A 27159-nucleotide genomic window follows, 5' to 3' on the forward strand; every position below is an offset into this window, starting at 1 on the left:
TTTGGGATGTATATGAACAATGAAATATCAAAACCATGAAATACGAGGGGTGTGCCAATGTAATTCAGACGGCTTAATATTTCTTCCGCTGATGGTTCTTTTTTTATGTTGTACCGGGATCAGAACGTTCCAACCCGAAAAATTCCTAGACCGGAATCAAACCTCCAGCATGGTATTGCTTTGTAGCTGCACCTTCACCGACAGAGGCCCCAAATGGAGGGGCTTATCAACCGGTGAACACTCGTGTTTATTTCAGTTACCATGGAGACGTAATTTGTGATTAGTCCCGGTCCCTTTCAAATTGTATCATTATTTATGAACGGCCTTATATTTGAAATGACGTTTCACATTCATCTAGTGATGTCCGATTTTCATTCGAATAATCGTTTAATCGATTAACGAACCGAAAAGTAAACTATTTATAATCGGTTAGATCATGCCGATATAAGCATTAACATCTCCACAGGATCATCACCGATCGTTTCAAACATGTGCTGCACTCTCATTGGTGGAAAAATGGCAGCACAGCGAACAAAAAATAATCGATTAGTTGTTAATCGAGTAATTAAAAAATGGGACATCTCTGATTTTGGTGTGATTGTTTTGATAAAAATGAGCGCAAAATTTCATCTCTTCCGAGGGGGCAGCAAAACCACAAAATTACCTTGAATACGGGGGGTTCTCATTGGATGAAAGGGACCGTGAAAGAAGACACTAAAATAGAAAGTTTTTCTTCCGACAGTTTCATCTTAGTATTCATCTTTGGGCTTATTACCGATGTCACTACACGGTGAAAACTTGTCACTTGTCGTCACGGTGAAGTGATTTCCATTTGATTTGTACGGCAATCACGGCTCTTATTCTGAGTATCACTTCCTTATCACCGTGTAGTGACACCCATAATAAGGCCCGGAAACTACATAAAAACTTTTTCATGATATATTTATTCATACCATACCGAATGTGGAAAGCTGAGGTGAGCAGATGAACAGGATGGGCTAAAGGATACCGATGTTGAAGGCATCGTATAACAAAATTACTTACTCGAGTCAGTTGGTGGACGGTCCATCGAACTTTCCGACGTTCAAACTGCTCATCGAGTAAGATGTTGATTTCTCCGGCAGATGTTAGTTGTTGCTTGGATAACTCTGCGAGAAAGCTGATAGGTCGGTATTTAGAAGGAGACGAAGTTGTCGGACAATTGAACCGTGCTCAATTACTTACTCGAATGTGTTTTTCTCGTGCCATGTCATCTTAAATAATTTTATTGGAAACTATTTAATGTGTTAAAATATTTTAATGCATTGAGACACGTTTCATTACAGTTGGAAGTTGAGAGCGACATATTTCAACTTCCTTGTATTGGCAGTGTTAAATTACATTACGACTGCTGTACGACTACTCGAGAACTCTAGTTCGAATGTGAATGTGCCATGTCATCTTAATTAATGTTGTTAAAACTATTTAATGTGTTAAAATATTTTAATGCATAGAAACAAGTTTCATTACAGTTTTAAGCTGAGAGCGAGATATTTCAACTTCCATGTTTTAAATTACTTTACGACTGCTGTACGATTACCCGAGAACTCGAGTACGAATGTGAATGTGTTTTATCTCGTGCCGTGTCATCTTAATTAATGTTATTGAAAACTATTTAATGTGTTAAAATATTTTAATGCATAGAAACACGTTTCATTACAGTTGAAAGTTGAGAGCGAGATATTTCAACGTTCATGCTTTCTCGAAAACGTTGTACTAATGGTTCCGAATGGTTTACTTCACGTGATCACATTTTAAAACTCATAAGAATCATTGTTATACATTCCTTTACTTATTAGTACCTCAAAGGGTACAGAGTCGTTAATGCGTTAAAAAAAAAAATAAAATAAAATATGAAGCGATCGTAAATATTGAACACATTTCTCAAAAAGGCAACAAACAACGATAAGCCCACGTGATTACTAATCCTAATCGTGCTGTTCATTTTCCTCTTCGAACTCTTGCTCGCCGTCCTCGTATTCATCAACTGAAGCTTCCTGGTACTGTTGGTACTCGGAGATCAGATCGTTCAAATTGGACTCCGCCTCGGTGAACTCCATCTCGTCCATACCTTCGCCGGTGTACCAATGCAGGAAAGCCTTCCGTCTGAACATGGCAGTGAACTGTTCGGAGATACGCTTGAAGATCTCCTGAATGGCCGTCGAGTTTCCGATGAACGTCGCCGACATCTTCAGACCACGTGGAGGAATGTCACATACAGCCACCTTCACATTGTTCGGAATCCATTCCACGAAGTAGCTGCTATTCTTGCTCTGGACGTTCATCATTTGCTGATCAACTTCCTTCATCGAGACGAGACCTGCAATGAAACACAATGGGTATGGGGTGAGCATATTGCTGTACCGCGATTTATCCGTTCCAGTCTCCCTGTAGCCGTCTTTGGATGTCCAGTGCAATAAAAAATGGGTAGCTCTAAGTATAAGTGCAGGAAATAGTGTACATACGATCGTTTCTTGCACTTATACATGGGGATACCTATCCTATATTGTGTTGCACTAACACTTGACGTTGGAAAGGCCACTAGTTGGTTTAACTAACAATGTTTGTATTACTTCATGCGTGAAGTTAACGATTTACATAGTCGGAGATGCTTGACGTCAAATGTCAGACTTAGAGTGGTCATTTTTAAAGAGCCTGAATTTATAAAGAGACGACATGTCAAAATTGGAACAATCGATCAACAAAGTCATAGGAAAAGTCATTCCAATCGAGCAGAAGACCTGTCAAATGGATAAGATGTCGCCTCTTTAGTCATTTTATACGGAGAACGGAGATGAAAGTGTAGAGTTGATAACTCCGTTAGAGTACGGCAGTGAAAATTGTACAGTAGGAATTGTCCATTATTTATGTCACACTTTTAGGGGGAGGGGGACTTTGGAAACAGTAACGAACAATACAAAAAAAATTAAGGCCTGTACAAAAAATGTGACAAAGGGGAAAGGGGGGTTTGAAAATGGGCCAAATTTGCGTGCCATAAATTATGGACATTCCCGTCGCAGTACCTTCCCTACCCGTTTCTCCTGCTTTATTCGTCTCAAGACGACACCATTGCGAGAAAAAAAAACTAGCAAGCCTGCCTTAATCTTTTAAAAACGAAGCCATTACAGAAAACGCAAAATCTGCCAAAAACGCTTCAAAACGATGCCACTGCAAAAAAAAAAAATGCTAAATCTGCCTCAATCGTTTCAAAACGACGCCATTACAGAAAACACCTAATCTGCTCAAATTGTTTCAAAGCGACGCTTTTGCAAAAAAAAAAACAGTAATCAATCGGCCTCAATTGCTTGAAAATGACGCCACTGAGAACCTTCAAAATCCGCCGTGATCGTTTCAAATCGATCCCTATTACAAAAAAAAAAAAAAAATAACGCATACATTTTACCAGCACCATCTAGTGCATATCAGTCTGGATGCACCACCAGCACCGGTTTGACACTCGACGTCAAGGACAGCAGCGCTTCGAAAAAAAAAACGGAAGGCAATCTCCCCCATCAAGGGTGTCCTAAAGGTCCGTTCGCTATCCGACGACGTAATGCTGGAGAACGACCAACTGGCCAACGTAATGTTCTCCACACCGGTGTCCTCACAGAATATTCACTGTGAAGCTGGTCAGCCGGCGAAGTTGAAAAGCACCCGCTTTGCACTGCCTTCGTCCGTCGAGTAGCTGAGGAAAGCCGAAGCTTCTAGTTGTATTCAACCTGCCATTGTATGATGGGCCAAAACGGTTTGGTTGAATCCGTGAGTAAAATCGCCCACGTGCATCCACGGAATAAATGAGAATCTCTTTCCAACAACAGGATCATACAATCGGTCAGGTAAAAAAAACAGGCCTTCCAACAGGAGGATGTCCCAATAAGTGGGGAGAAGAGCCCACCCTCTTTTCACGAAAGTTGGCATTTCCACCCTTCCCATCCATTTAGCTTCAATCGGGTACCCTAGTGGACCGCCTGTCCACAACATTTAATGTTTCATATAATAATGGAATGAAAGTTAAGAAGTTAAAGAAATAAAGAAAAGATTTCACCCGATATGTTGTAAGGAAATTCATGACATCACGTTGATCACGCTGGTTTCGAAGAGCTCCCATAGATATGCTGCCGCTACATCGTCAACCGGTGTTAGAAACAGAACTCTCGCCTTTCGTTCCTCACGGTAGCGAAAATCCCCATCAACCACGAAACACACTCTAGCTGCTACAACTGGAGAGGTCTCAGCAGAGAAAACAAGGCCTGCGTCCACTTTCCATCACGAATCACTCGTGACACTACGGCTTCAGTTCGCCAGTACACAGTCTACCAACATTTTGTTATACGGCAACCATCCCACATGGAGTCCCAGGAGTCCCAGGATGCAATCGGGTCAATTTTTATCTATGAGATTAATTGAACCATTTCGATTTTACCCCCACGAACAAGGGATTCCTAAGCTGCCTATTATCGCTCCCGCTGATCTTCATGATGATGATGACATGTGTGGCATATATTAGCGCTAGTGTAAGCAGGACTTAACTTTACGCTTAACGAGTCAGCAAGCCGTGTGGGCAGCCCCCCTTTGAAAGCGCAACACTTCAATGCCGGTAAACGGAGGTCTCTATGGCAACGCTTCATAAACACACACGGGCAACTCTCCACCCACTTTCGGACCAGCTCTACACAAGGTAAGTCACACAAGGAGCAACACAATAGTTGGGTATAGAAGAATTGCATTATTACACACCATCGTCTGGAAATGCTTTCGGCAACGTGAGGCTTAGCTTTAGGTAGAACTATCCCACAGCCACAAACAGTGTATGACCAAGTCAAACGCGCACTCTTTATGTCTGTGGATTGGAGGAAAAACCTCAAGTCCCCTCATCCATTAATGTATGAGCTAGGTAAAGGAGTGTGCGTATGAATAGTACTGTCGCATTGATGGCCCTTCGCTCAATAATTTCAACTTCTATTCAATTTTCACACTGCCGTACTCTAGCGGAACTATCAACCTACTCTCTTCAGAACATTCTCTAGCTAATAAATTATCGTACTAAAGCTTCATGTTGATATTACTTGAGCATTTCCAACCAACCCTGAAGATTGTTTTTGTTATATGGAATGCATTAGCGGATCGCCACTCCGGGTACTGTAAGCTACCGAAAGTTGAATATACATGTTTGGAACCTAATATTAACGAGATAGGATCAGCATTTTGAATTTTGTAAAATATTTTTTCAATTGACGATATTGAATTTTGAAATATAATTTATAAATCAATAATTTTGTAAGTTGAGTCGAGCGTCACTTCTGATCACTGGTCTATTTTGGTATTACAGAAGTAATACCAAATTGGACCAATGACCAGATGTGACGCTCGACTCGACTTACACAATTGGGCCCTATTTGTTTTTCAATCACGGCAGACTACAGCGAGCTGGACATGTAATATGACTTGACATTATATTCAGCGGATTAATCCTGCCACATCGCGGCCGAATGGCCTGAAGACCCAATTTATCAGAATAACTAACCTCGGAAGATGGCCGCGCAGGTCAGATACCGTCCGTGTCTGGGATCGCATGCCGTCATCATGTTCTTCGCATCGAACATCTGCGCGGTCAGTTCGGAAACGCTTTCAATACGGTATTGTTGTGAGCCCTTGGCCGTTAGCGGTGCAAAACCGGGCATGAAGAAATGCAAACGCGGGAATGGAACCATGTTGACGGCCAGCTTACGTAAATCGGCATTAAGCTGACCTGGGAATCGGAAACACGTTGTCACGCCGGACATTGTAAGCTAGAATATGGAAAAATGTTTCAATCAAATTTAGCTCTCGACTAGATGGTTCAGATTCAGAGCAGGTGAGTCGCAGAGACTGTTAATACTTACGGATACTAGATGGTTCAGATCGCCGTAGGTCGGCGAGCTGAGCTTCAACGTTCGGAAGCAGATATCATAGAGTGCTTCGTTGTCGATGCAGAACGTTCCGTCGGTATTTTCCACCAGCTGATGAATAGATAGAACGGCATTGTACGGCTCTACGACAGTATCCGAGACCTAAACGTTTTGTTTGGAAGATGATACACAAGTAGAAGGTAAATAACTTGACAAACTGAATAAAACCTAAATGTTACCTTTGGCGAGGGATAGACTGAGAATGTGTTGATAATCCTGTCAGGATACTCTTCGCGAATTTTGGAGACGAGCAGAGTGCCCATGCCGGAACCACTTCCGCCACCGAGGGAATGTGCCAACTGAAAGCCTTGTAGACAGTCACATGTTTCGGCCTCCTTACGTACTACGTCAAGAACACTTTCAACCAGTTCGGCACCTTCTGTGTAGTGACCCTTGGCCCAATTATTACCTGAAATGACCGTAACGTGTAAAGCCATGCCCACATCAACAAATATCACACGACTTACCGGCTCCGGATTGCGCAAAGACAAAATTATCCGGTCTGAACAGGTCACCGTAGGGAGACTGACGGACCGAGTCCATGGTGCCTGGTTCCAGATCGACGAGAACAGCCCTTGGTACATATCGGTTTCCGTTGGCCTCCGAGTAGTACACGTCAATGCGTTCCAACTGGAGATCATTGTTGCCGATGTAGTGACCGGACGGATTGATACCATGCTCGTCTGAGATGGTTTCCCAGAACTACGAGAGTCAACAGGAGAAAAGCGAAACATATGTATCACGTTTGTAAGCAACCTTTGGCTAACCAAACTATTGGCCTGAAAGCATCACATTCAGAATGAAGGAAATATTAAATCATGCTTCCACTACACTGAAAAAAGTTTTCACATAATTTCTATAAATAACGCACATCATATTTTTCCAATAACAAAATTAATTATTTTTATCCGAATACGTTGACGACACTTCGTGCAAATTAACGGGGTTCATTTTGATTTTGAACTTCGAGTAACCTTATGACCAGCAGAAGCACGCTGCTGTTTTGTTTTGATTCTGCGTTCCGTTTCAACCTTATTAAGTTTGAACCATAAGCGTCATATTTTAGATTTGTAATGTTTTGAGTACCTTTGTATCGGTCAAAGGTGCTGGGGTAAAAAATCTCCAAAACATTTTGAACAGAACGTTACATTTATTATCTAAATCAGTGATGCCAAGTGATCCAGCTGGATGGATTTCCTGGAAGAGATGAACGCACCGCAATCCTCGGCCGATCTCTGGAAGCGAATCAACGCCCTTAGTGGGAAACGACGCACGACACCACTTCACGTCTAGGTAAATGGTTCCACGGTTTCCGATCCGGAAACGGTAGCTGATGAACTCTTGGCAGGAACTGCAGCATGGCCTTCGCTGCAGCAACGAGAAGTCGGCGGGACCCAACGATATCGAATATCCTCTACTCAAAAGGCTACCGGTACCAGGACAGCTACGGATGCTAGACCTCTTCAACAAGCTCTGGCTCACTAACGGGTACCCAGCAGTATGGAAGGAAAACTTGGTAGTTCCCATCCCGAAAGCCAGGGTAGCCACCCGTGAAGTCAGCAAGTTCCGTCCAATAGCGCTAACATGTTGTATGGCCAAAGCCCTAGAGCGCATGGTCAATCGAAGACTGAAGCAACACCTCGAAGCTGGAAATTTCCTTGATCATCGACAGCACGCTTTCAGACAAGGTTTCGGAACGTCCACCTATTTCGCAACCCTATGGGGAAGTTCTCAAGAACGCCTACGACAGTGGTCTGCACACCGAGATAGTATCGCTCGACATATCGAAGGCCTTCAACAGAACGGGGACGCCCCTCGTTCTCAAGCAACTAATCGACTGGGGTCTTAACGGACCTATCGTTCACTTCATCCAGAACTTCTTGTACAACCGCTCATTCCGAGCCGCAGTCGGCAACACCAAATCCCGGCTTTTTCCCCGAGGAAACGGGTGTCCCACAAGGATCGGTTATCGCCGTTACCCTGTTCCTCGTGGAGATGAACGGAGTCTTTCGTCAATTACCGAAAAACATACGCCGACGACATCTTCATCGTCACCACCGGACCCATGCCAGTACGTACAAGGATGAGAGCCCAAGCGGCAGTCTCCACCGTCGCCAGGTGGGCCCCCTCAGTAGGCTTTGAATTATCAGCCTCTAAAAGCATCAGGCCCTTCTCGACACAGAATTAGCGGACCACCGATCAAAATCTACGACCAGTTCATACCGCTGAAGAAGACCGTCCTAGTTCTGGGAACAGCATTTCAGTGCAGTCAAGAAACATTATCGCATCCGAGTGAATCTCATCCGGACCATTTCCCGACAGAATAGATCGAACGCAATTATCGACAGCAACGGATAAGCTTTTAGCTACGTTAGCACCAGTCTACAACACCTACGTCCGGACTGTCCCTGGCCTGCTGCCATCCACGCCCGCTGACGCTGCATGCATCGACGCAGGCATCCTGCCTTTCCGCTTCCGTATAACCGCAACCACAGCCGCTGCTTACATCTCGAAGACATCCGGAAATCAAGGGATCTTCCTCCTCGACGAGGGGAACAGACTCCCCCCAGTGGGCAGGTTCCACTGGCATGGAGACAAATGCTGGCAAACACCGAATATCGAAAGCCGGATTAAGGACAGGTTCAAAGCCGGAGACAATTCCGTGCCCATGAAAAGGACTGCAGTTGAAATGTTAGGAGAAAAATACCCTACGCACACTCACCGATACACGGACGGATCTCGCTCTCGGGTCGGGGTTGGTATCGGTCTAGCCGGAAACATCACACCAACCAGCTGCAGCTTACCGCCGCAATGTTCTGTCTTCTCTGTTGAAGCTGCTGCCATCTTCATCGCTGCTACAACGCTCTTCGACCGATCGATCCTAGTCCTCACGGATTCGCACAGCGTCATACAAGCCCTGACATCCGAGACCCCGACTCATCCCTGGGTACAGGCGACGATGAAGTCCGCGCCACAAAACACGGTATTCTGCTGGGTTCCGGGGCACTGCCGAATACCAGGCAACTCTGAAGCTGACTTTCTGGCTGGGGCAGGACCATCTGCCCCTCGCTATACCAACGAAGTACCGTTACACGATGTCAAGCGCTGGATCGTGAGCAAAGTACGGGAAGCTTGGAACGCAGAGTGGGCCCAAAACCGCTCTCTCTTCATCAGACGGATCAAAGGTACGACCAGGAAATTGTCAGAACAGTTGAACCAGCGGGGTCAGAAGATAGCGTCGGGTTTGAGGACCGTAGAATGCTAAATAACCTCCATATAGCTTGCAATGTTACGCCGTAGAAAGCCCCTAATCCGTCCGTCTCAGTCCTGCCATCAGCAGCCTTCGTTCATCATAGTCGTTCCGGACCTGCTGTCGGATGTGGAGAAGGGGTCTTCCAACCCACTCACTATGGCGACTATCCAATGAGACTTGATGATGGTTAGTTATTCCTGATGCATCTGTGATTTCTAGGGAGAGTAGTCGTTCGATTCCTTGCCGCAAGCAGGACGTCGTGATCTTCTACCAAAACGCCGGTCGAATGAATTCTGATGTTGAAGAGTACCGCCTAGCTGTATCGGATTGTCCTGTGCGAAACGTGGCTCGATTATCGAACGCTTTCCAGTCAAGTCTTCGGTCCTGACTACGAGGTCTTTCGTTGCGATCGGAATCCTAACAACAGCCGTAAATCTACTGGTGGAGGTGTCCTTGTAGCTGACCGTGGCAGGTTGGAGGCAAAGGCTATCGAGAACGATTCATGGAACTATGTGGAGCAGGTTTGGACAGCCATCAATCTGGGTGATCGCACACTATTTCTATGCGCTCTGTACATTCCACCTGATCGAGTCCGGGACAATGAACTCATCGATACTCACTGCCGGTCAGTTTTCACAGTTATCGAAAGTGCCACTCTAGTTGATGAGATATTCATTTTTGGTGACTTCAATCTGCTAGGCGTTTCGTGGAGTTTTTCTCATAGCGGATTCCTGTACCCAGATCCTGATAGCTCTACATTTCACGGAGGAGCTATTAGCCTTCTCGACAACTACAGCGCAGCGACGCTTTCTCAAATTAACCATGTAGTTAACGAAAATGATCGTAGTTTGGACCTCTGCTTCGGGAGCACACAGGACAGGGCTCCATTAATTTCCTCGGCTCCTTGTGCACTAACTAAGCTAGTTCCACATCACCCTCCTCTAAGTGTCACTGTTGAGGACAAACTCGTGCGTGATTTCGACGATTATCCTGCTTCGGTTTCTTATGACTTCTGTAAAGCTGACCACCGTTGCATCATAGATGTATTGTCTAGCATGGTATGGGAGAACATCCTTGATCCAGATGACGTTGAGGCTGCAGCGCAAACCTTTTCACATGTCTTGGCATATGTCATTGACAGACACGTTCCGAAAAGAACTCACCACAAAGTGTCTCACCCTCCATGGCATACGAGAGAGCTATGTAGGTTGTAGTCAATCAAGAGAGCAACATTGAGAAGATGAGGCTGAATCACATGTACCAGCGTGAATGCTTTTCCAATGTTTCCAACGAGGCATCCAGCGCAAACTTATAAGCTACACCCGAAATTCTTTTGGAACTACGTGAACGAGCAACGCAGGGAATCCGGCCTCCCATCGTCTATGGAATTAAACGGAAAGTTTGTCAGTGTATTCATTAATGAGATACTAACTGACGACCGTATTAACCTGGCTGTCAGGAACGTTCCAGTAAATGATCAAACGCTGGGTGTAATTGATGTTAATGCTGAGATGATTTCTAAGGACGCGACTCTGCTAAAGTCATCCTTCAATCATGGACCTGATGGAGTTCCATCTGCATTTTTGAAGAGACATATTGCTAGCTTGTTAATTCCGCTTCTCCACCTGTTCCGAATGTCTCTCGCCAGTGGCATAATTCCATCCTGCTGGAAATTTGCCCACATGTTTCCAAAAAAGGAAGGAAACAAGCTGTGGATAACTATCGAGGAATTACATCGTTAAGTGCCATTTCGAAGCTATTCGAGCTAGTGATTATGGAACCGTTGCTGTTCCATTGCAAGCAGTATTTGAGTGCTGATCAACATGGGTTAACTGTCGGCCGCTCTACAACCACCAATCTGCTGTGTCGCACATCGTACATAACCGAAAGCATTTCGGACCGGGTTCAAACGGACGTTATTTATTCAGACCAATCCGCAGGATTCGACAAGTTGAACCATGCTATTGCAATTGCTAAACTCGGCAGGCTTGGTGTATGCGGTAATCTTCTGAGTTGGTTTCGATCATATCTTACCGGTCGGCAACTAAAGGTTGCCATAGGAGATTGCAGATCAGCTAGCTTATTCGTCACATCAGGTATACCTCAGGGAAGCCACATGGGACCGTTGATTTTTATACTGTACTTCAACGACGTGCATCTGGTCATCGAAGCTTCTCGGTTATCATATGCAGATGACCTCAAAATCTTCCTACGAATCTGCTCCATTGCTGACTGTCACTTTCTTCAACGTCAGCTGAATGTATTCGCTAGTTGGTGCAGGTTAAACAGAATGGTAGTGAACCCAGCCAAATGCTCCGCCAAATTAATTTAGTTGGATCAGACATTACGCCGTTTTCAAGATTCCGTACACAGGAATTGAACATCCAGGATTTAGACTCTGAGGCTTCTATAGAGCGAGAAGAAATTCCGTGATCCTTGGTCTAAAGAAACTGTTCATGATTATGGGACTAGACATTTCTGAAAAGTATAACATCGAGAAAGAACGAAAGTCTGAAAAGCGTCTCAAACTTTGCGCCGTTGTTAAATTCAATATCCCAGATATGGAGACATTTTCAAGATTCTGGGAGATAAAATATTTTCAAGGTTCGAAAATTAACAAACATATTCAAAATGCTGAACGTAGGGCATTGAAAAACTATTGAGATGGCAAAGTTAACCAAAAATCCTTAGAAATTCTTTAGGATTATCATTAGAATCACTTAAGAAAACTACCACGATTTAGGACTTGACATATTTTACATATTACTAAGGAAAAGATAAGAATTCCGAACTTGAAGAAATATTTCAAGATTATAAGAGACATATTTGGGAAAACGGCCTTGTATTCGATTAATATAGATACAACATATTTTACTAATTCCCGGTGTATGAAGCATTGAGCGACCACAAGTTCGCAACTCTATTTAAAATTTGAAATGAACAACCATCCTCAAACTACACCGAGTAAATAGGTTGTTTGAAACTTGCAAAGTCAGTTATACTTATTAATAAGTTCCTGTAATTAAAAAGCATTTCCTTGAATTTGTATATCCCAATATATGAATTATATAAAGTTCGGAAGCTCTACATTAACTTTCTATTTAATAAAAGACACATGAGTTATAGAACATTTTTGCTAATTTAAAAAGCTAAATATGTATGTTTGGCTGAATAAGCTACTATGAAGCTAACTTCACCAAATATTGCTGCTAGATTTTCAACAGTCCAAACGGTGCTGTTGCCAGCCCAAGCTATTTTATGAATACAATATTATGACCGTTAGATAATGGCACAGTTTTTAGTGACAAAGAAACATTGTTTTACAGGGGAAGTTTACCGCTATTATCAGAAAAGAATAAAAAGAATAAAGACTCTTACATATCAACTTTACTTCACAATCCATAGCCTACTAAGAGCTTAAAAATGCAAGCTCAAACAGTATTTCTAAAGCTGTTTTAGATAAACAAAAATGTTTGAATATAGCTAAACAACCTTTGAAAAATCATAAATGTTAAGGTTTTTTTTATTGATTTAATTTGATACTTGTTGATTATAAGAGTCTATCAGAATTAACGTAAACCTTATGATTTCTCTAATTGAATTAATGAACATCAAGCATTGGATATAACAATGACCGAATTTACCGGTTTTCAGAAAGTTAAAAACAGAAAACAGAATGGAACGATATTACCGGTAAAACCGGTTGAACAACTGTAGGCGGAATGCGTCAGCAAAAGATGTTGTTGTGGCACCATTTATACGGCCAAGGAGATCGACCCAAATTTGAGTTCAGTTTACTCATAAAGTGCAGGAATTCAGCGCTGAGTAAATTTTCCTGAGTTTTCCAGCAAAATAATCCCGAATATGTGAAAAGTCAAGATTAAATTCACTCAGTCCATTGGTAGTACTTTTAGACTGAGTAAAATTTTCGTCAATTTTCCTCATTTGCAGGCAGATTTTGGAAGTTTTCCACAGGAAAACATGAGGCATATTTACTTTTCGTTGAGGTCCTGCGCTTTTTGCGATTTATGAGTAAACTAAATTTCATTGGCCATGGAGTGTTCATGATAACCTACAGCTTGCGTCACTTTTTCTCGAGTGATTGAACTCTAATCCATAGGTGCACTTGTCTATTGTGCTGTTCAATTCATACATCAGGTTACCACTCAATTTTGAGCCGATCTGACCGGCCGTGTATTCAATGGTACATTTTACTTCAAAGTGTTCCACGGTTTTTATACTCGATGTCGATGTTGTGTAACTCTTTCTCTCTGAGTTAGTCTCATTGGCCGTGTATACAACAATAGTTACTGAATGCGACAGCCTGTGCAATAGAGGTAATAAATAATTACCTGTGCGCATTAAAACAAATCGAACGAACGGCGAAGCAGATAGATGGTATGAAAACGACATGTACACATCATTAAATTTCATATAAAATGGAGCATTTAGAAAACTCTGTCTTATATGTTGGTCATATAAAAATCATTAGCACATGACTTTCAATGCCTTCATTGAAGCAAACGGCAAATCAGAATAACTCAGAGAGCGAGAGAGTCACTTCTACTCAGTTGTATGGATAAATTTCTAAAAACTGAGATTCAGCACAGCCAATGAAATCGACCCAAATTCGAATTCAGTTTACTCATAAATCACAAAAAGCGCAGGAACTCAACGTTGAGTAAGTTTCCCTCATGTTTTCCTGTGAAAAATCTCCACATTCTGCCGGAAAATGAGGAAAATTTTACTCAGTCTAGTAGTATTACCAATAAACTGAGTTAATCTAATCTTGACTTTTCACATATTCGGGATTTTATTTCCTGGAAAAACTCAGGAAAATTTACTCAGCGCCACGGTTTGTAATTTATGAGTAAACTGAATTGAAATTTGGATCGATCCCATTGGCCGTGAGTGCTGAGTAACCTCAGTATTTTAGAAATTTCTCCATACTGCCGAGCACTTCTGCTTCTCTTTCTCTGAGTTATTCTCATTGGCCGTGCACCGAAAAAAAATGTTAGGAAACTGCAATGAGCGTGTAAATTATGACTAATATGAATAACATCGCATCAGCACTGAACGCGGAACACGGGAGAGCCTCTCATTTTTATCAACTTTGTATCACCAACACTGCAGCAAGAACATCGCCCACAAACGGCCTTCGGTATATTTACGCACCGAAAGATGAGGTGATGTCATTATTTGCCCCGCCGCATCCTCTCTTTGCCCACAAAATTTGACTGTTCTGCGCCGTTTGTTGTGATTCTTCTTCGTTGCCATCTCCGTTACTCTCATGGGGTAAAAGAGAGATGCAGCGAATGAAAAAGTGAGGTTAGAAAATGCGTGCATGGGGTGTTGACCGTCGGAACCCATCAATAATTAATTTCATTTTGACAGGAAGCTGTGACTTTGATTCAACTTTATTGATTTTCAGGGCCTATTAGAAGCATTTATTCCGAATATTGATCACTCTACATCGTTAATTTGATAGAAACATGCATCAGGTGTGTCTCCGAGCACTGATTTTGGTTAACATGGTGTACCATACTTAACATACAGTAGTGTCTATGTATCGAAATTTACACACTACTGCTTGAAAAAGCTTCATTCAACGACAAAATGCTAATTTAAAACCGGCAAACCCCATTTAACGAGTAGGTAAAAAATTTATATATCAAATATAATGAAGACAGGGCGGTACGGACTACAATTGGAAAAAGTGCCACGGAACAGGTCATCCGACCGATGACTCCATGGCTTCCATGCTTTCGCCCACATGAAAATTTCACCATACATACCTTGGATCCAATCTGATTTCCGCACTGGCCGACTTGCAGATGTACAATTTCTCTCATATTGATGGCTGATGACCAAGATTACCGTTACAGATAAAATATGTATTAAAACAAGCTCTTCAATGAACACTCCCGTAAGCAGTTTTCAACTAGCACTTGCTTTTCTCGCGACGACCGATCGATTCTGACTATTCACCGTTTTTCTTCACTCTCATAGGTATTACGTCGCCGACTTTCACTGCGTTTAGTGCAGCAATCTCGGTGCTTTTCTCGTATGGGGTTGTCCAGCTGCATATGTATTGTAGAAAAATTGCTGTAGGAACTGTCAAAATCCTATGAATTTACACGCTGCATTAGTGTTCGTGATATATTGCTTGGAGAGCTCAATGCACGCTAACCTCAGACTACCCAGCAAATCATTGAACTGGGCAGAAATCTCTACCCCAGTTCGGTCAAATTGTAGACTCTCATGTAATAGGCCTGCAGATGGGGGAAATCTCATTAGGCCGAATAGGGTAATTTTCCTATCACCATGCATTTCTCAAGGAGCTAGTAAATTTAACTCTTTTATTCATATGACTTTACTGTGCTCATTTTCTAAGATATATACACTCAATCTAGCTCTGTAAAATCTCCAGCAGCCGATTACCTCGGCATTTACTTTTGCTGATATTACAGCAAAATATGTTTTTTAGCTGAGATCTAATTTGTTAGCTGAGTCTCGGCAATTGTCTTACTGTATCTCAGCAAAATAAATTGCAGAACTTCTCGGCTGTTGGAATCCCGGAAAAAAAACTCATAGATACCCTTACGTAAAAAACAAAAATACAATAAACGAACGGTATCCCGGATAAATATACCGTAAATGGTTTGGATGGTATCCCTCAACATGTCGTTAAGCTCTTTATTATGACTATTTTTTTATTAGGGCAGGTATTAGATGATTTTTGTTGTACTTTGTAATGGCGGTAAGCATCAACTCGGATTAACTTTTAATACCGTCCCTGTTTGGATGATCTGCAACACATCTAAATCTCATTTCTGGATGCTCAAAAATTCTCACACTAGCGAAACAATATTCGAAAAATCCGAGTGGGGCGACTCTATCTACGATGCAGGAAATATTGTGTTCTGCTGTGGCTAGCTGCGCGTACGCTGTGTAGATATTATAAAGAAGATATATCACGATTTTGAAGATTTTCTACAAAAAGATGATGCGCGATGCAAGTAGATGCGAGAAGTGAAAGAAGATTTTTCGAAGATTTATTCGCTAGTGTGAGATTTTTTGAGCATCTAGAATTGAGATTTAGATGTGTCGCCCCCCTCGGAAAAATCTTCTTTCATTTATCGCATCTATGTACCTACGATGTGTTTGAAACAGTTCTACCGATTTTTACCGCACTCCAGTTGTTATTTGAAGGAGGGTATCCAGTCGTAAGTTTGGAAATTGCAGCTATTGTTACCCCTACCACGGTCCCTTTTTCGCCGGCAATTCGTGTGGGTTGTATCGCATTGAAATAACCTGTATCATACTCGTTTTCCGGTTTTCGCATGAAGTCGATCGATATTGGGAGCCCAACTGAAACGTAGCCCACACTCAAAAAAAAAAAAATTCACGTAGATGCTACGTGGAAACATACGTGGATTTTTTCCATCGTACTTTTCACGTAGCACTTACGTGAATTTCATATAGCAAAGAAAGCTTCCATTTGAACATCTTCCATGGGAGTTTCACGTACAAGCTACGTGATTTGTTGGTATTACCTACGAAATATGTCAATAGCTTTTAAGTGAAATCACGGTATAATTCAAATTGAAAGAATATAAAAAATATATTATTTTTTCATGAGTTTTATTTATTTCTCTGTAGAATTCAATTAATTAATTGAAGGTAAATGATTCAAAATTTGCATTGATTTTCAAATAGTAATTAATGAAGTCATTAAAAACTATGTGAAAACTATGCAAATGTTGAAGCAATTACCCAGTAACAACAATGAATATAAAGAACCTTTTTTATAAATGTTTATTCAAATGACAATGATTACTTTATTACTAACTTAATCTAGCTTCGATTGATCTACATTGAAATCATTTTTAACGCGAAAATAGAACCGATCGACTATTTTGTGAACTGTTACGGGCGAACTATTGAATGATTCTATTTTCAGAATTACCACAATAGGTAAGCATTTTTTTACTTCATATGCTAAAAAGTGTTCGTAATAATTATCAACTTGCCAGTACTGACTTACTATATATAATTCATTATTATGCATAATGAACTCAATTGCTTCGTACAAGTACATTACGTGATTTTCAAACAATGTCATAAAGTATCCAGCTCTATAATGGGTTCCTTTGTACTCTATGGTGCTTGAGAACATCATATTCAAATCCGAATCTATGTTTAGTGGTTGCACAAGCTTACTAAAATAATTGCGAAGGCTTAGATCAAACATTCGGAAATCTCCAATATCAGGTAGCTTGAAAAAAATGCTATTGAATAAGTCGTATGTAAATTGAAGAGACGCTTTTATACAAAGAGTTAAGCACACATTTTTTCGCGAGGGCATTATATGTGCGTACTGTTTAAATGCTCTGTGTTTGGCCTCATATCGGAAACACATCATATCCTCTATTGATCCTGATGCAGCAATTACTGAAGGATAATGGACGATAAAATGGTGCTTCGGCTTGAGATCCTTCTTGAAAAGATCAAGATACATACTATGGTGAATGCCGATTAAACGGCGTAATTCATTAACCAACTCTAATGAAAAAGAGCTTTTTAAGCAAATCTCAGTCAATCTCACCAATATTAAACAATATTTCCAAACCATTTCATCTTGTGGTACGAATTGTCCAATGATTAAAGTGAAATAATGAACCATAATACGGGTTTCACTTGAAGTTAATCTTATCAGTACAGTTTTACGCTTTTCCTTACTATTATAACCTTCTGCAATATCAGGCATTCGACTTAACTCACTGTCTATGCACGTTTTTGCAAGCAATTTTCGATGTTTGTTGAAATCATTCAGCGTGAAGAATTTCTTTGCATAGATACAGTGGTTTAAAACCTCTACTAGACCGTATTTACAAATTCCTGAACTAAACAGATCGTGCATCGCGTCCACACTTAAATTTTCTGTAACATGGAAGGAAGATAGCTCATTAAAAACGGAGTTTCCACTTATGCCTGTTTCACTAGGTTGCCCTACTTCTAAATCCAAATAAAAGTCCTGTCGCCGGCGGAGACAATCAGCATGTTCTTTACAATCTGTTTTTAATAGGTTTTTGGGTCTTTTACAGAAGCGACAGTAGAACGTAGCATTGAATCCGGTTGCAAAAAGCAACAGTGTATGGATACCCAAATTATCACCTTGTATTAAGCATAATACAAATCTGACAAGCACAACTTCTCCGCGTAAAACTCCCTCTTCTTCGATTTGCTTAAACTTATCAACTAGAGCTTTCAGCAGCTTATTAATTCCAACTTCCTTTATGTCAGATTTATACCTGTAACGAAAATGTTGCATAATCTTGATTGAAATTCTTTCGGTATTGTTGGAAATCTGTAGTATATACCACAAATGCTGTGTCTATTACTATGTGAACTTTGAGAGTCGTTAATTTCATACTCATCAGCGTATAACCACACTGGTAGCACGTATTCTTGGTTGTATTTTTGCTTGATAGTGTTCCACGTAGTTCCATTTATGTAGTTAGAAATATTATCCGATTCCTCTAGCTGACTTGTATTTTGTAACGTTTGAGTTAATATTTCATCGCATTCAAAAAACGATTTGATTTGAAATATGATAGGCATGATAATTAAGTAGTTTTTAGGTTGCTCTAACTCTACATGTGTTTCAATATTTATTTGTTTTGATATGACTTTTTGATTTTCTATTGTGATTATTGTTGGTAGTTCAAACCCTAAACTAGTTTTCAAGCACTTAAAAAACTTATGATCTGAGTTTATAAAATGGAAAACGTTTTTGATCTTATCTATATACTTTTGGAAAGCAAATTTTATCTCTGGGTCTGATATTAGAAGGTTGAAATTTTCTATCTCACTGGCTGCTTCTGATAGCATTGAACTTATTTCATTTTGTATATAGTAAACGTCTTTTCTTGTGAAATTGTTATTTTTATGCATTAGCAGAGTTAACTTAATCGCCATCTGATCAAGTTTGTTAATTGAACTTTCGGTCGGTTGGACCAAGTGATCATCACGGTCGGCAGTCCTCCTTATTTTTGATACAGGACAACTGAATTCTGCCGATGATGAACCAGCCAATGGAACATCAGGAAGTATTTCTTCTGGACTCGTTTGTAAGTGATGATCACCTGCGCTTGATGATGGTGTGCTGGGATATCCTGGGTGATGGTTGATGTGTTTTTTGAACGGATAGAGCTTCGAAAATAATTGGTTGCATCCTGCTATCGTGCATCGGTAGTGGTATATAACTGGAACTTGATGAAAATCTTTGAGGTGCATAAGGTATGCTTCCGGCGTCTCGGAAACGTACGTACATCCTTGGATCATACAGCTTATCATTGTGTTTGTTGAGTGTTCTTCATATCCAGGTAATTTTGCAACTTGTTTATGCAAGCATAAGATTCTCGCTGTTTTATTCCATACACATAGCCGCTTATGAAGTGCCAAACGAGTTTTGTGATTTTTGAATAAGGCAGTCCAAATACAGCAGTCAGCTTGATTATAACATCAACAGCTCTCGAAGCAGACGCTAGTTCGTAACACACATCATTGTAAATAACGAAGAAACGCCCTTGCAAATGCTCCAAGCTTTCACCTACTGCAACTAATTTAGGTACAGTAGGTAAATTGCGCTCTGCGTAGCTCCGGTATACGGCTTGTATTTTCGAATGAGCTTGATCTCTGGAGACCGCAAAAAGTAACACATCTTCATGACCTGCCAGAATTGTTGGTTTGAACCTCGAAGCAGCAGAGATCGGAGGCAGAACGGTGTTAAGTGCTTGTAGTAAAGCGCAAAGTTTCGTATCTATGAAAAAAAAGTAGAAGGGTCTGTGCCTAGGGGCACGAACGGAAGCTTGACGTAGGACCGGTAGTGGACGGAACAAATGTGAACATTTAGTTCTTTAAATTGATCAATCATCAATTATCTTAACTCTTTCCGTTTTTTATTTGTAAGCGTATCAAATTTGTAGTATTTATTTCAAAGAGAAAGTTGATGAAGAGAATCCAAGGGACTGTCAACTTGAGTATTTTCGATTTGTTATTGTTATTTTGAATTTTTTGTTATTTATGAATTTTTAAGTTTTGTGCATTTTGTGGTATTAAAGTGTATTCAATTCACCCCTCACAGGCCTTCCGAATTATATGAATGGGGCGGGGCGGAAAGTATCGTTTTTTGCAGAATATGTAAAAAGGAGGGAGATTGCACTCGTGAGAGCTAATTTTCTCACAAATTTGATTTTATTGGCTTTCTGGGGACTGAATATACACCCAAAGCGAATTATTCCCACTTCTCTCAAATTCTATATGGTTTTTTAACACTTCCTACCAGCGTGTTCTGGAAAATGGTCGGACGATGATTAACCAATACATTCGGGCCTACAATTCCACACCTTCTATAAAGACCAGGTTGAGCCTTGATAGCTAGCTGCTTACGGGAACTGATGACCTTGACAAATGTCCAAATAATACTATTAACAAATTTATGGTGGTCCTGAACAGGACCGTTTTGTAGTGATGGTTGATTAATGCTGAGCTGAGCACGACGAGCTACTGATTCCGATCCTAGCCTAGCGGTGAGACTTCTTCTTCCTTCTCTATGGTTGCTTATATGAGCTCTGCAGCTCACTGCTTGCAGGCAGCCTTTCGTTGTTGTTGTTGTTGAAAGCACTCCTGCTGCTGCTGCTGCTGCTGGACTGGACATCACCACTTACGGTGATTGAATGAGCACCGTCCAGTGGGACCGCATCGAATTCGATTTTTAAGTCTGTGTTAGCGAATGCGCTGTTTTCAGACATTCGGTGATAATTTTGATCACCATTGCAGCAGTTGGACATTTGGTATTTTTCAATAGTGACCTATTGAAAATTAACTTAGTGTTCATTTTAGCAGATTGGTAGATAAATTAACAATCGTTTGGCTTGTTTAGAATTAAAATCTATCTGCTATTGGTCGAAACCTAACCTCTTTTCGTAATGCTGCGCATTTTGGTTTTTTGAAATTGCGTGGATTCTATAGATCCTGTGGAGATCTATCTAGCCCTGATGTATGTGTTGGTAGAGGGGAAAATGTAAACTTTGCAGGAGACGATGTCTTAACACTCGAAAGCAATTTTGTGAAATATGAAGCAAAACAAATCAATAAATTATCTCAACATTTAGTGGAAAACCATTCATAATTTTTGGTAACATACAAAAAATTCTTTAATCCACATTAAATTTCATATGTAAGCGCCGATTGAAACAATCTTTTCGACGTCACTACAAGGGTGATTGATTAAACGAAAGAAACGAATCGTGCGGAATGAAAGCCGAGGAAAAACTAATTGCACCAATATATTCAGGCCTACAATTCCACACCTTCTATAGACAGGTTGAGCCTTGATAGCTAGCTGCTTACGGGAACTGATGACCTTGACAAATGTCCACATAATACTATTAACAAATTTATGGTGGTCCTGAACAGGACCGTTTTGTAGTGATGGTTGAGTAATTCTGAGCTGGGTGTTCAACACGGATGAGGTTCTCGAGCTGTATGTTCGTTTGGAGCGAGGGTGACACGCTTGGCATAGATGACCGACCCGCAGCGACTCACGAAGAGCTACTGATTCCGATCCATAGCATAGCGGTGCAGCTTCTTCCTCCTTTGATGGTTGCTTATGTGGGCTCTGCAGCTCGCTGCTTGCAGGCAGCCTTTCGTTGTTACTGGAGAACAATTTCAACGCCACACGCCGAAAGCATTGCTACTGCTGCTACTGCTGCTACTAATTTCGACGACCGAACACCACCACACAGTGGTGTGGTCGTTGGGAGCGTGTGGTTCTGAGTATGGCGTATTACGCAATTCCATCCTCCCTATTCGCACGCGCCCGAGGATCCGAGGCGAATGCCACTTCGACTTGTTTCGTCTACTTACTACTCTCTGACGACTGTGCTGGGGAAGCAGCATATGCATGTAGGTAATTGGTGGATTTGTTAGTTAATTCGACGCTTTTGGGCAATGCTGGACATTTACCAGTTTTCCAATAGTTTCTTGTTGAAAATCAACATTCGGGACATTGTTATCGATGCGTAGCCATATTTCTGATCGATTGGTGATAAAATTATTGAAATTGGACCAGGGGCAGCTGAGTTATTAACGTTCAAAATCTTTCTTAATTTGTTACATGTTCCATTTTCGGTTTTCACTAAGTGTACCCCCATATAGAAATCAAAGACGTAGTCCTACGTCAAAAAAACAAAAATTAATTAATTGGATCAATAATTAAAACTTTCATTGTACCAGTGCTTGCTCCTTCTACAGATAGCTGCTCAAGAAGCGACGCAGCTGATGGATCCATGGCTTTCTTAGAAATAAATTGAGTTATTTCTGGAATTAAATTTTCCAACTTTTTCCATCCATTCACCGCGTTTGGGAATAGCTTTTGAAAATCAATATCAATCTAGAAATTAAAAATTATTTCAGTAAGGTATTTAAAAAAAAATAAAACGTAAAACCTACCAGTTGATAACCATGCTGACTTTTGTAATGTTGGTACGTCGTTAGAACGCGAATACTTTTAGCAGAAAGCAAGTCAGGTTTGCGGACATCATGGCTACGTTTCCATTGCTCAAGGACAACTGCCCAAGGATCACCATTCAACATGAGCCATTCTGCAGCACCTTCGGCTTCTGCATTTATCGCTGTTTCTGTATCGACGATTTTTTGCTTGTTGGTCTGGTACTCGTTTTCCTTAGTTTCACGCTTCCGCTTCCGTTGCTTCAGATTTCCAATTTTATTGGTTATTTTCCCACCGTGGTTTTTGCGATCTCCACTTCTCTGGATGAAATAGTTCTCCTGAAATGTTAAAAAATTTCTTTTATCGTTCAAATATTATTTTAAAGAATTATTTTACCTTCTGCTCGTGTTTAAACAACGAAGTCACGGCTAACGCATATATTTCAAGGTCCTCGGTATGCAGCTTACTCTTAGTGTTCAAATGGTACTTCGCGATTATGCCAGCTAATTCCAATTGCTTAGCTTCAGAAAGCTCTGAGATGTTTGCGTACTTGATGATATCTTTACCTTCTTCGGTGTTTTGGAGTAGTTGCAGTAGTATTCTGGGAGTAAACACGTTAGCAGAAGAACTTTTTGGTGCACTGGCTAGACCGTTCTCGTCCGACAGATTATCGTTCGAGTTTCGAACGTTATGATTTCCGGCCTGCAGGGTGTGTGAATTACTACAGCATGCTACTTCGGTTGAAAGATTAGTGAACGGTAAACGCTGAGCTGAGTCGGAAAGTCGCAAATGATGGCCTGGTTCCAGCAACGGTAGCGTTTCGTTGTCTTGAGAAGTTGAAGCAACGATGATGTAAGTTTGACCGTCAGCTTGTGTTACAATTTCTGCCTCACTATCGTCTTCTAATGAAATATCATCCGGGAGATTTTCTTCCTGCACGGATGACTCATTGACTTTCCGGCTACAGTCGTCCTCTAGATCTTTTGGGTGGTTGTCCGGTTCACTACCGCTTGATTCGAGTTGCAAAAGTTGTTGTTGTGGAACGAGCGTCAGTGCTCCCGAGACATGTGTTGAGATATATTGGCCAACTGCAGAAGTTTCTCCTGAAATTTCTTCCTCTGAAGCCAACACATTCACTTCCGTTGCGGATAACAGATTATCGCAAACTGGAATTCCTTCGCCATCAAGACTTTCGTCGCTGCCTGAACTTCCTTCTGGTTGCTCGTATGACTGGCTGTGTCGTGCTGTTTCGACAGACGGACCAGGGTAATAAATTTGGCCGGTTAGTCGCAAACGCTGTCCCGGGTCAAGCGACATCAACAAATCGATGATTGCAGATTTCTATCAAAAACAAAACTACGTCAGTTCTCAAGCATTTCTTTTTTAATAGCATTTTACTTACGTTTCGTGTGCGCCAGGAGGAAATCAGCTCAATTAATACAGAGTACTTCCAATTTATTTTCGTTGGTTGCAAAAACTCTTTAATCTGGTCGGCAGTTATGGTCAATAAGTCCAAAAACTGAATTCCACACTCTGTAAAATGAAATAATAATAGTTACAGATGTTTATTTATGCAATAAAATCACTATTTACCGTCCAATATCCCCAAGATATGATCAGCAATCTGCAAATCAGCTAAGAGCTTTTGCACTACGTTCTGCACAGTGGCCATGTTTGTTTTTTTTTTATACGTGTAGAACACATAGCATGTACGTGAAAGTCGAGCTGTCAAAATGATGATTTCAATGTACGTGATTTTCACGTAAGGAGTATTGGTCAACAAGGTGATTATGAAAGGTGTTCCAACTAAATTTCAGGAACGGGTATCTAATTTTTACTTGAGTCAGGTGAACTCTCAAAGAAGATTATGATTTCGGATCTACGTGATTTTCCACGTAGCTTTGATGTGAATAATTTTTTGAGTGCACTTAAAAATAGGCCAACAAGCGAAATCCGACTGTATCTGCACGGTGTTTTGTGAAAACCCATTAATGGGTAAAAAATACCATGTATGTAGCTGTCAAAAATGAGTTAAAAATACCCATATAAAGAATCAGTTCACGGTTGCATAATTGGTTTATTTTTTACCCACTAATGTGTGAAAAAACACTTCGAAATTTTATCGTCTATTGGGAATGCAAACCGTTACTGCCCGCAGCTTCTTTTTTTTTTTAGCGAAAATGGACGACCTCCGGAAATGATTAGAATCCGAAACGTTGGAGAGGCTTACGGATAAGTCAATACAATTTTATCCAATATGGTATTATAATATTTCGTGTAATAAAATTTGATCGGAACACCTGCATAAAAACCGAGGGGGGCGACTCTATCTACGATGCAGAAAAGATTGTGTTTTGCTGTGGCTAGCGTACGCACGCTGAGTGGATAGAAGGAAGATTTATGTCGATTTTGAAGATTTCCTGCAAAAAGATGAAGCACGATGCAAGTAGATGCGAGAAATGAAAGATGATTTTTCGAAGATTGATTCGCTAGTGTGAGATTTTTTGAGCATCTAGAATTGAGATTTAGATGTGTCGCCCCCTTATTGACAGACCTCCATTTACCCATTAATTTACCAATTAAATGAGGAAGGGAACTTTTAGCTGAAATGGATAATTTTATACACGCTAACTTGAAAGTACTCATTAATGAGTAAAAAAAGACCCATTTTGAAGAAAAGTGGCTTAACTCATTAATGATTAAACAATTTTACCCATTAATGAGTATCTGTTACCCATTAATGATTAACAATTACTCATGAATGGGTAACAGATACTCATTAATGGGTAAAAAATTTACTCATTTAATGAGTTAAGCCACTTTTTTCGTCAAAATGGGTCTTTTCAACCATTAATGGGTACTTTCAAGTTAGCGTGTACCCACCAATGGGTTTTCGCGAAACACCGTGTGTGTCGGAGACGAAACTGGTGAAGACAGTTTTCGTTACTCCTGTTACGTAGGACTATACTTCTGTGTTTTAAGTATGGGGGTGGCCCTAATGCCGGTTTAATATTTCAAATTAAAGCTTTGAATTGAAATTTAAAATTTTTCAACTGTTAACAACATCACTTAACTAGCAACTGTACGGACAAGTGGATATTAAATATTTACACTACAACAATTTTCGATTTAAGAACCGCTCTCTAACTACGCCTATTAGATTGAGTAATTGTTTTTCATTAATTCATCTGAATATACCAAATCGAAAAGATAAGAAACTATGACATTATTTAAGTTTGGAATCTGACTTATTGTTCACAGTTCGAAAAAGTAGTGTAAATTTCTGTTCAATTAACCACTTCATTCGAGCAGATAAAATGACGTTTACTACCACTCGAACTTTGAAATGAAACATTATTTTGAGATTTTTTCTTCTAGAACCTCGAGAAAAGTAGCCAACACTTGTGCGTTTCATAAAAAATAGAAATTAGTTGGTCCAGTTTTGTGAAATCGCTGGTAGAAAGTCACGCCAAAACTGCTTGACAAAGTGGTTAATTTAAAAATAAAAATTCTGAAATTTGATTGTGATGTAAACATGGCATTTACGAAATAGAAATATATTTGCTACAATTCGTCATCGTATCCTACTAGACATAGAATTAAGTGAATTTTGTTACAAACAAAGAACAATGAACTATCGACTCCGTAAAGCTAACGCGATTGATTGAACGAACTAGTTAAAAAAGTCATCGTACGAATTATGCCAAATTTGGACCCTTGAACCAAATGATGGACACATATAATAAGCACTGCGATAACATTGACTTTACAATGACAAAAACCAAATTAAAGCAATATTTTAATTCCTCGCATAACGTCAGTTAGAAGTATTTTTTTTTGTTTAAACTTGTTCTCACGACATATTATAAAAATAATAACGAAGACAAAATTGTCTACACTGATTGACTACAAGTAAATAAATAAATATATAAAAATGTTGCAAAAAATCACCATCCCTCCCAAGTAACAATCCAGTAACCGTTTAGCATCCACTCTAATTTATGATGGTTTTATAACGGCAATGAACAATCCATTTAGTTTAAATATAGCATTTTGAGGTGTAAAACATTCCTGCTTGGTAATTCAGCTTTTTGCTGTTTTAAAAACCTTTTATAGTCTGGCAAGAAAGTCGAAAACTGTCTTGTTTTAAAAATAAATTTAAAACAGTTATCAATCCCTCCTTTAAACTGTTCTGTAATTCAAGCATAAACGTCATTAGCAATTGTTTATTAATGTCATGATAAAATACTTTATAAACGTGTTCTATCATTATAAAAGTAACCATAAAACAAATAGGTTTTGCATTAGAGAAAAAAGCATTTATTGTTGCTTTTTAGCCTTTTTAAAAAGTATCATTAACTCCCCAAATACTTTGTTTACAAATTGAGCTTAAAAGATGGTTC

The 27159-nt window shown here is 40.3% G+C and overlaps 2 protein-coding genes across 2 annotated transcripts; both read right to left on the reverse strand.

Moving 5' to 3' along the window:
- Positions 1 to 1653: 1653 nt before the first annotated feature.
- Positions 1654 to 15245, reverse strand: LOC135697469 (tubulin beta chain-like). Its single transcript, XM_065217213.1, has 6 exons — positions 15036 to 15245; positions 6455 to 6689; positions 6167 to 6396; positions 5922 to 6089; positions 5564 to 5828; positions 1654 to 2359 (listed from the first exon to the last, which is right to left on the reverse strand). Exons 1-6 carry the CDS (start codon positions 15090 to 15092, stop codon positions 1968 to 1970), a joined length of 1347 nt encoding a protein of 448 aa, XP_065073285.1. The 5' UTR covers positions 15093 to 15245; the 3' UTR covers positions 1654 to 1967.
- Positions 15246 to 19256: 4011 nt separating this feature from the next.
- Positions 19257 to 23608, reverse strand: LOC135697363 (uncharacterized; the record flags this gene model as incomplete). Its single annotated transcript, XM_065216977.1, has 4 exons — positions 19257 to 20065; positions 22540 to 22699; positions 22759 to 23094; positions 23153 to 23608. Coding segments are annotated over 4 exons (1422 nt in total), but the record flags the coding sequence as incomplete, so codon positions are not given.
- Between the last annotated feature and the right edge of the window lie 3551 nt (positions 23609 to 27159).

Source organism: Ochlerotatus camptorhynchus, unplaced genomic scaffold (assembly GCF_037179485.1).
Source record: "Ochlerotatus camptorhynchus isolate MF236.1 unplaced genomic scaffold, CSIRO-AGI_Acam_v1.1 ptg000070l, whole genome shotgun sequence".
NCBI classification, from domain to species: domain Eukaryota; kingdom Metazoa; phylum Arthropoda; class Insecta; order Diptera; family Culicidae; genus Ochlerotatus; species Ochlerotatus camptorhynchus.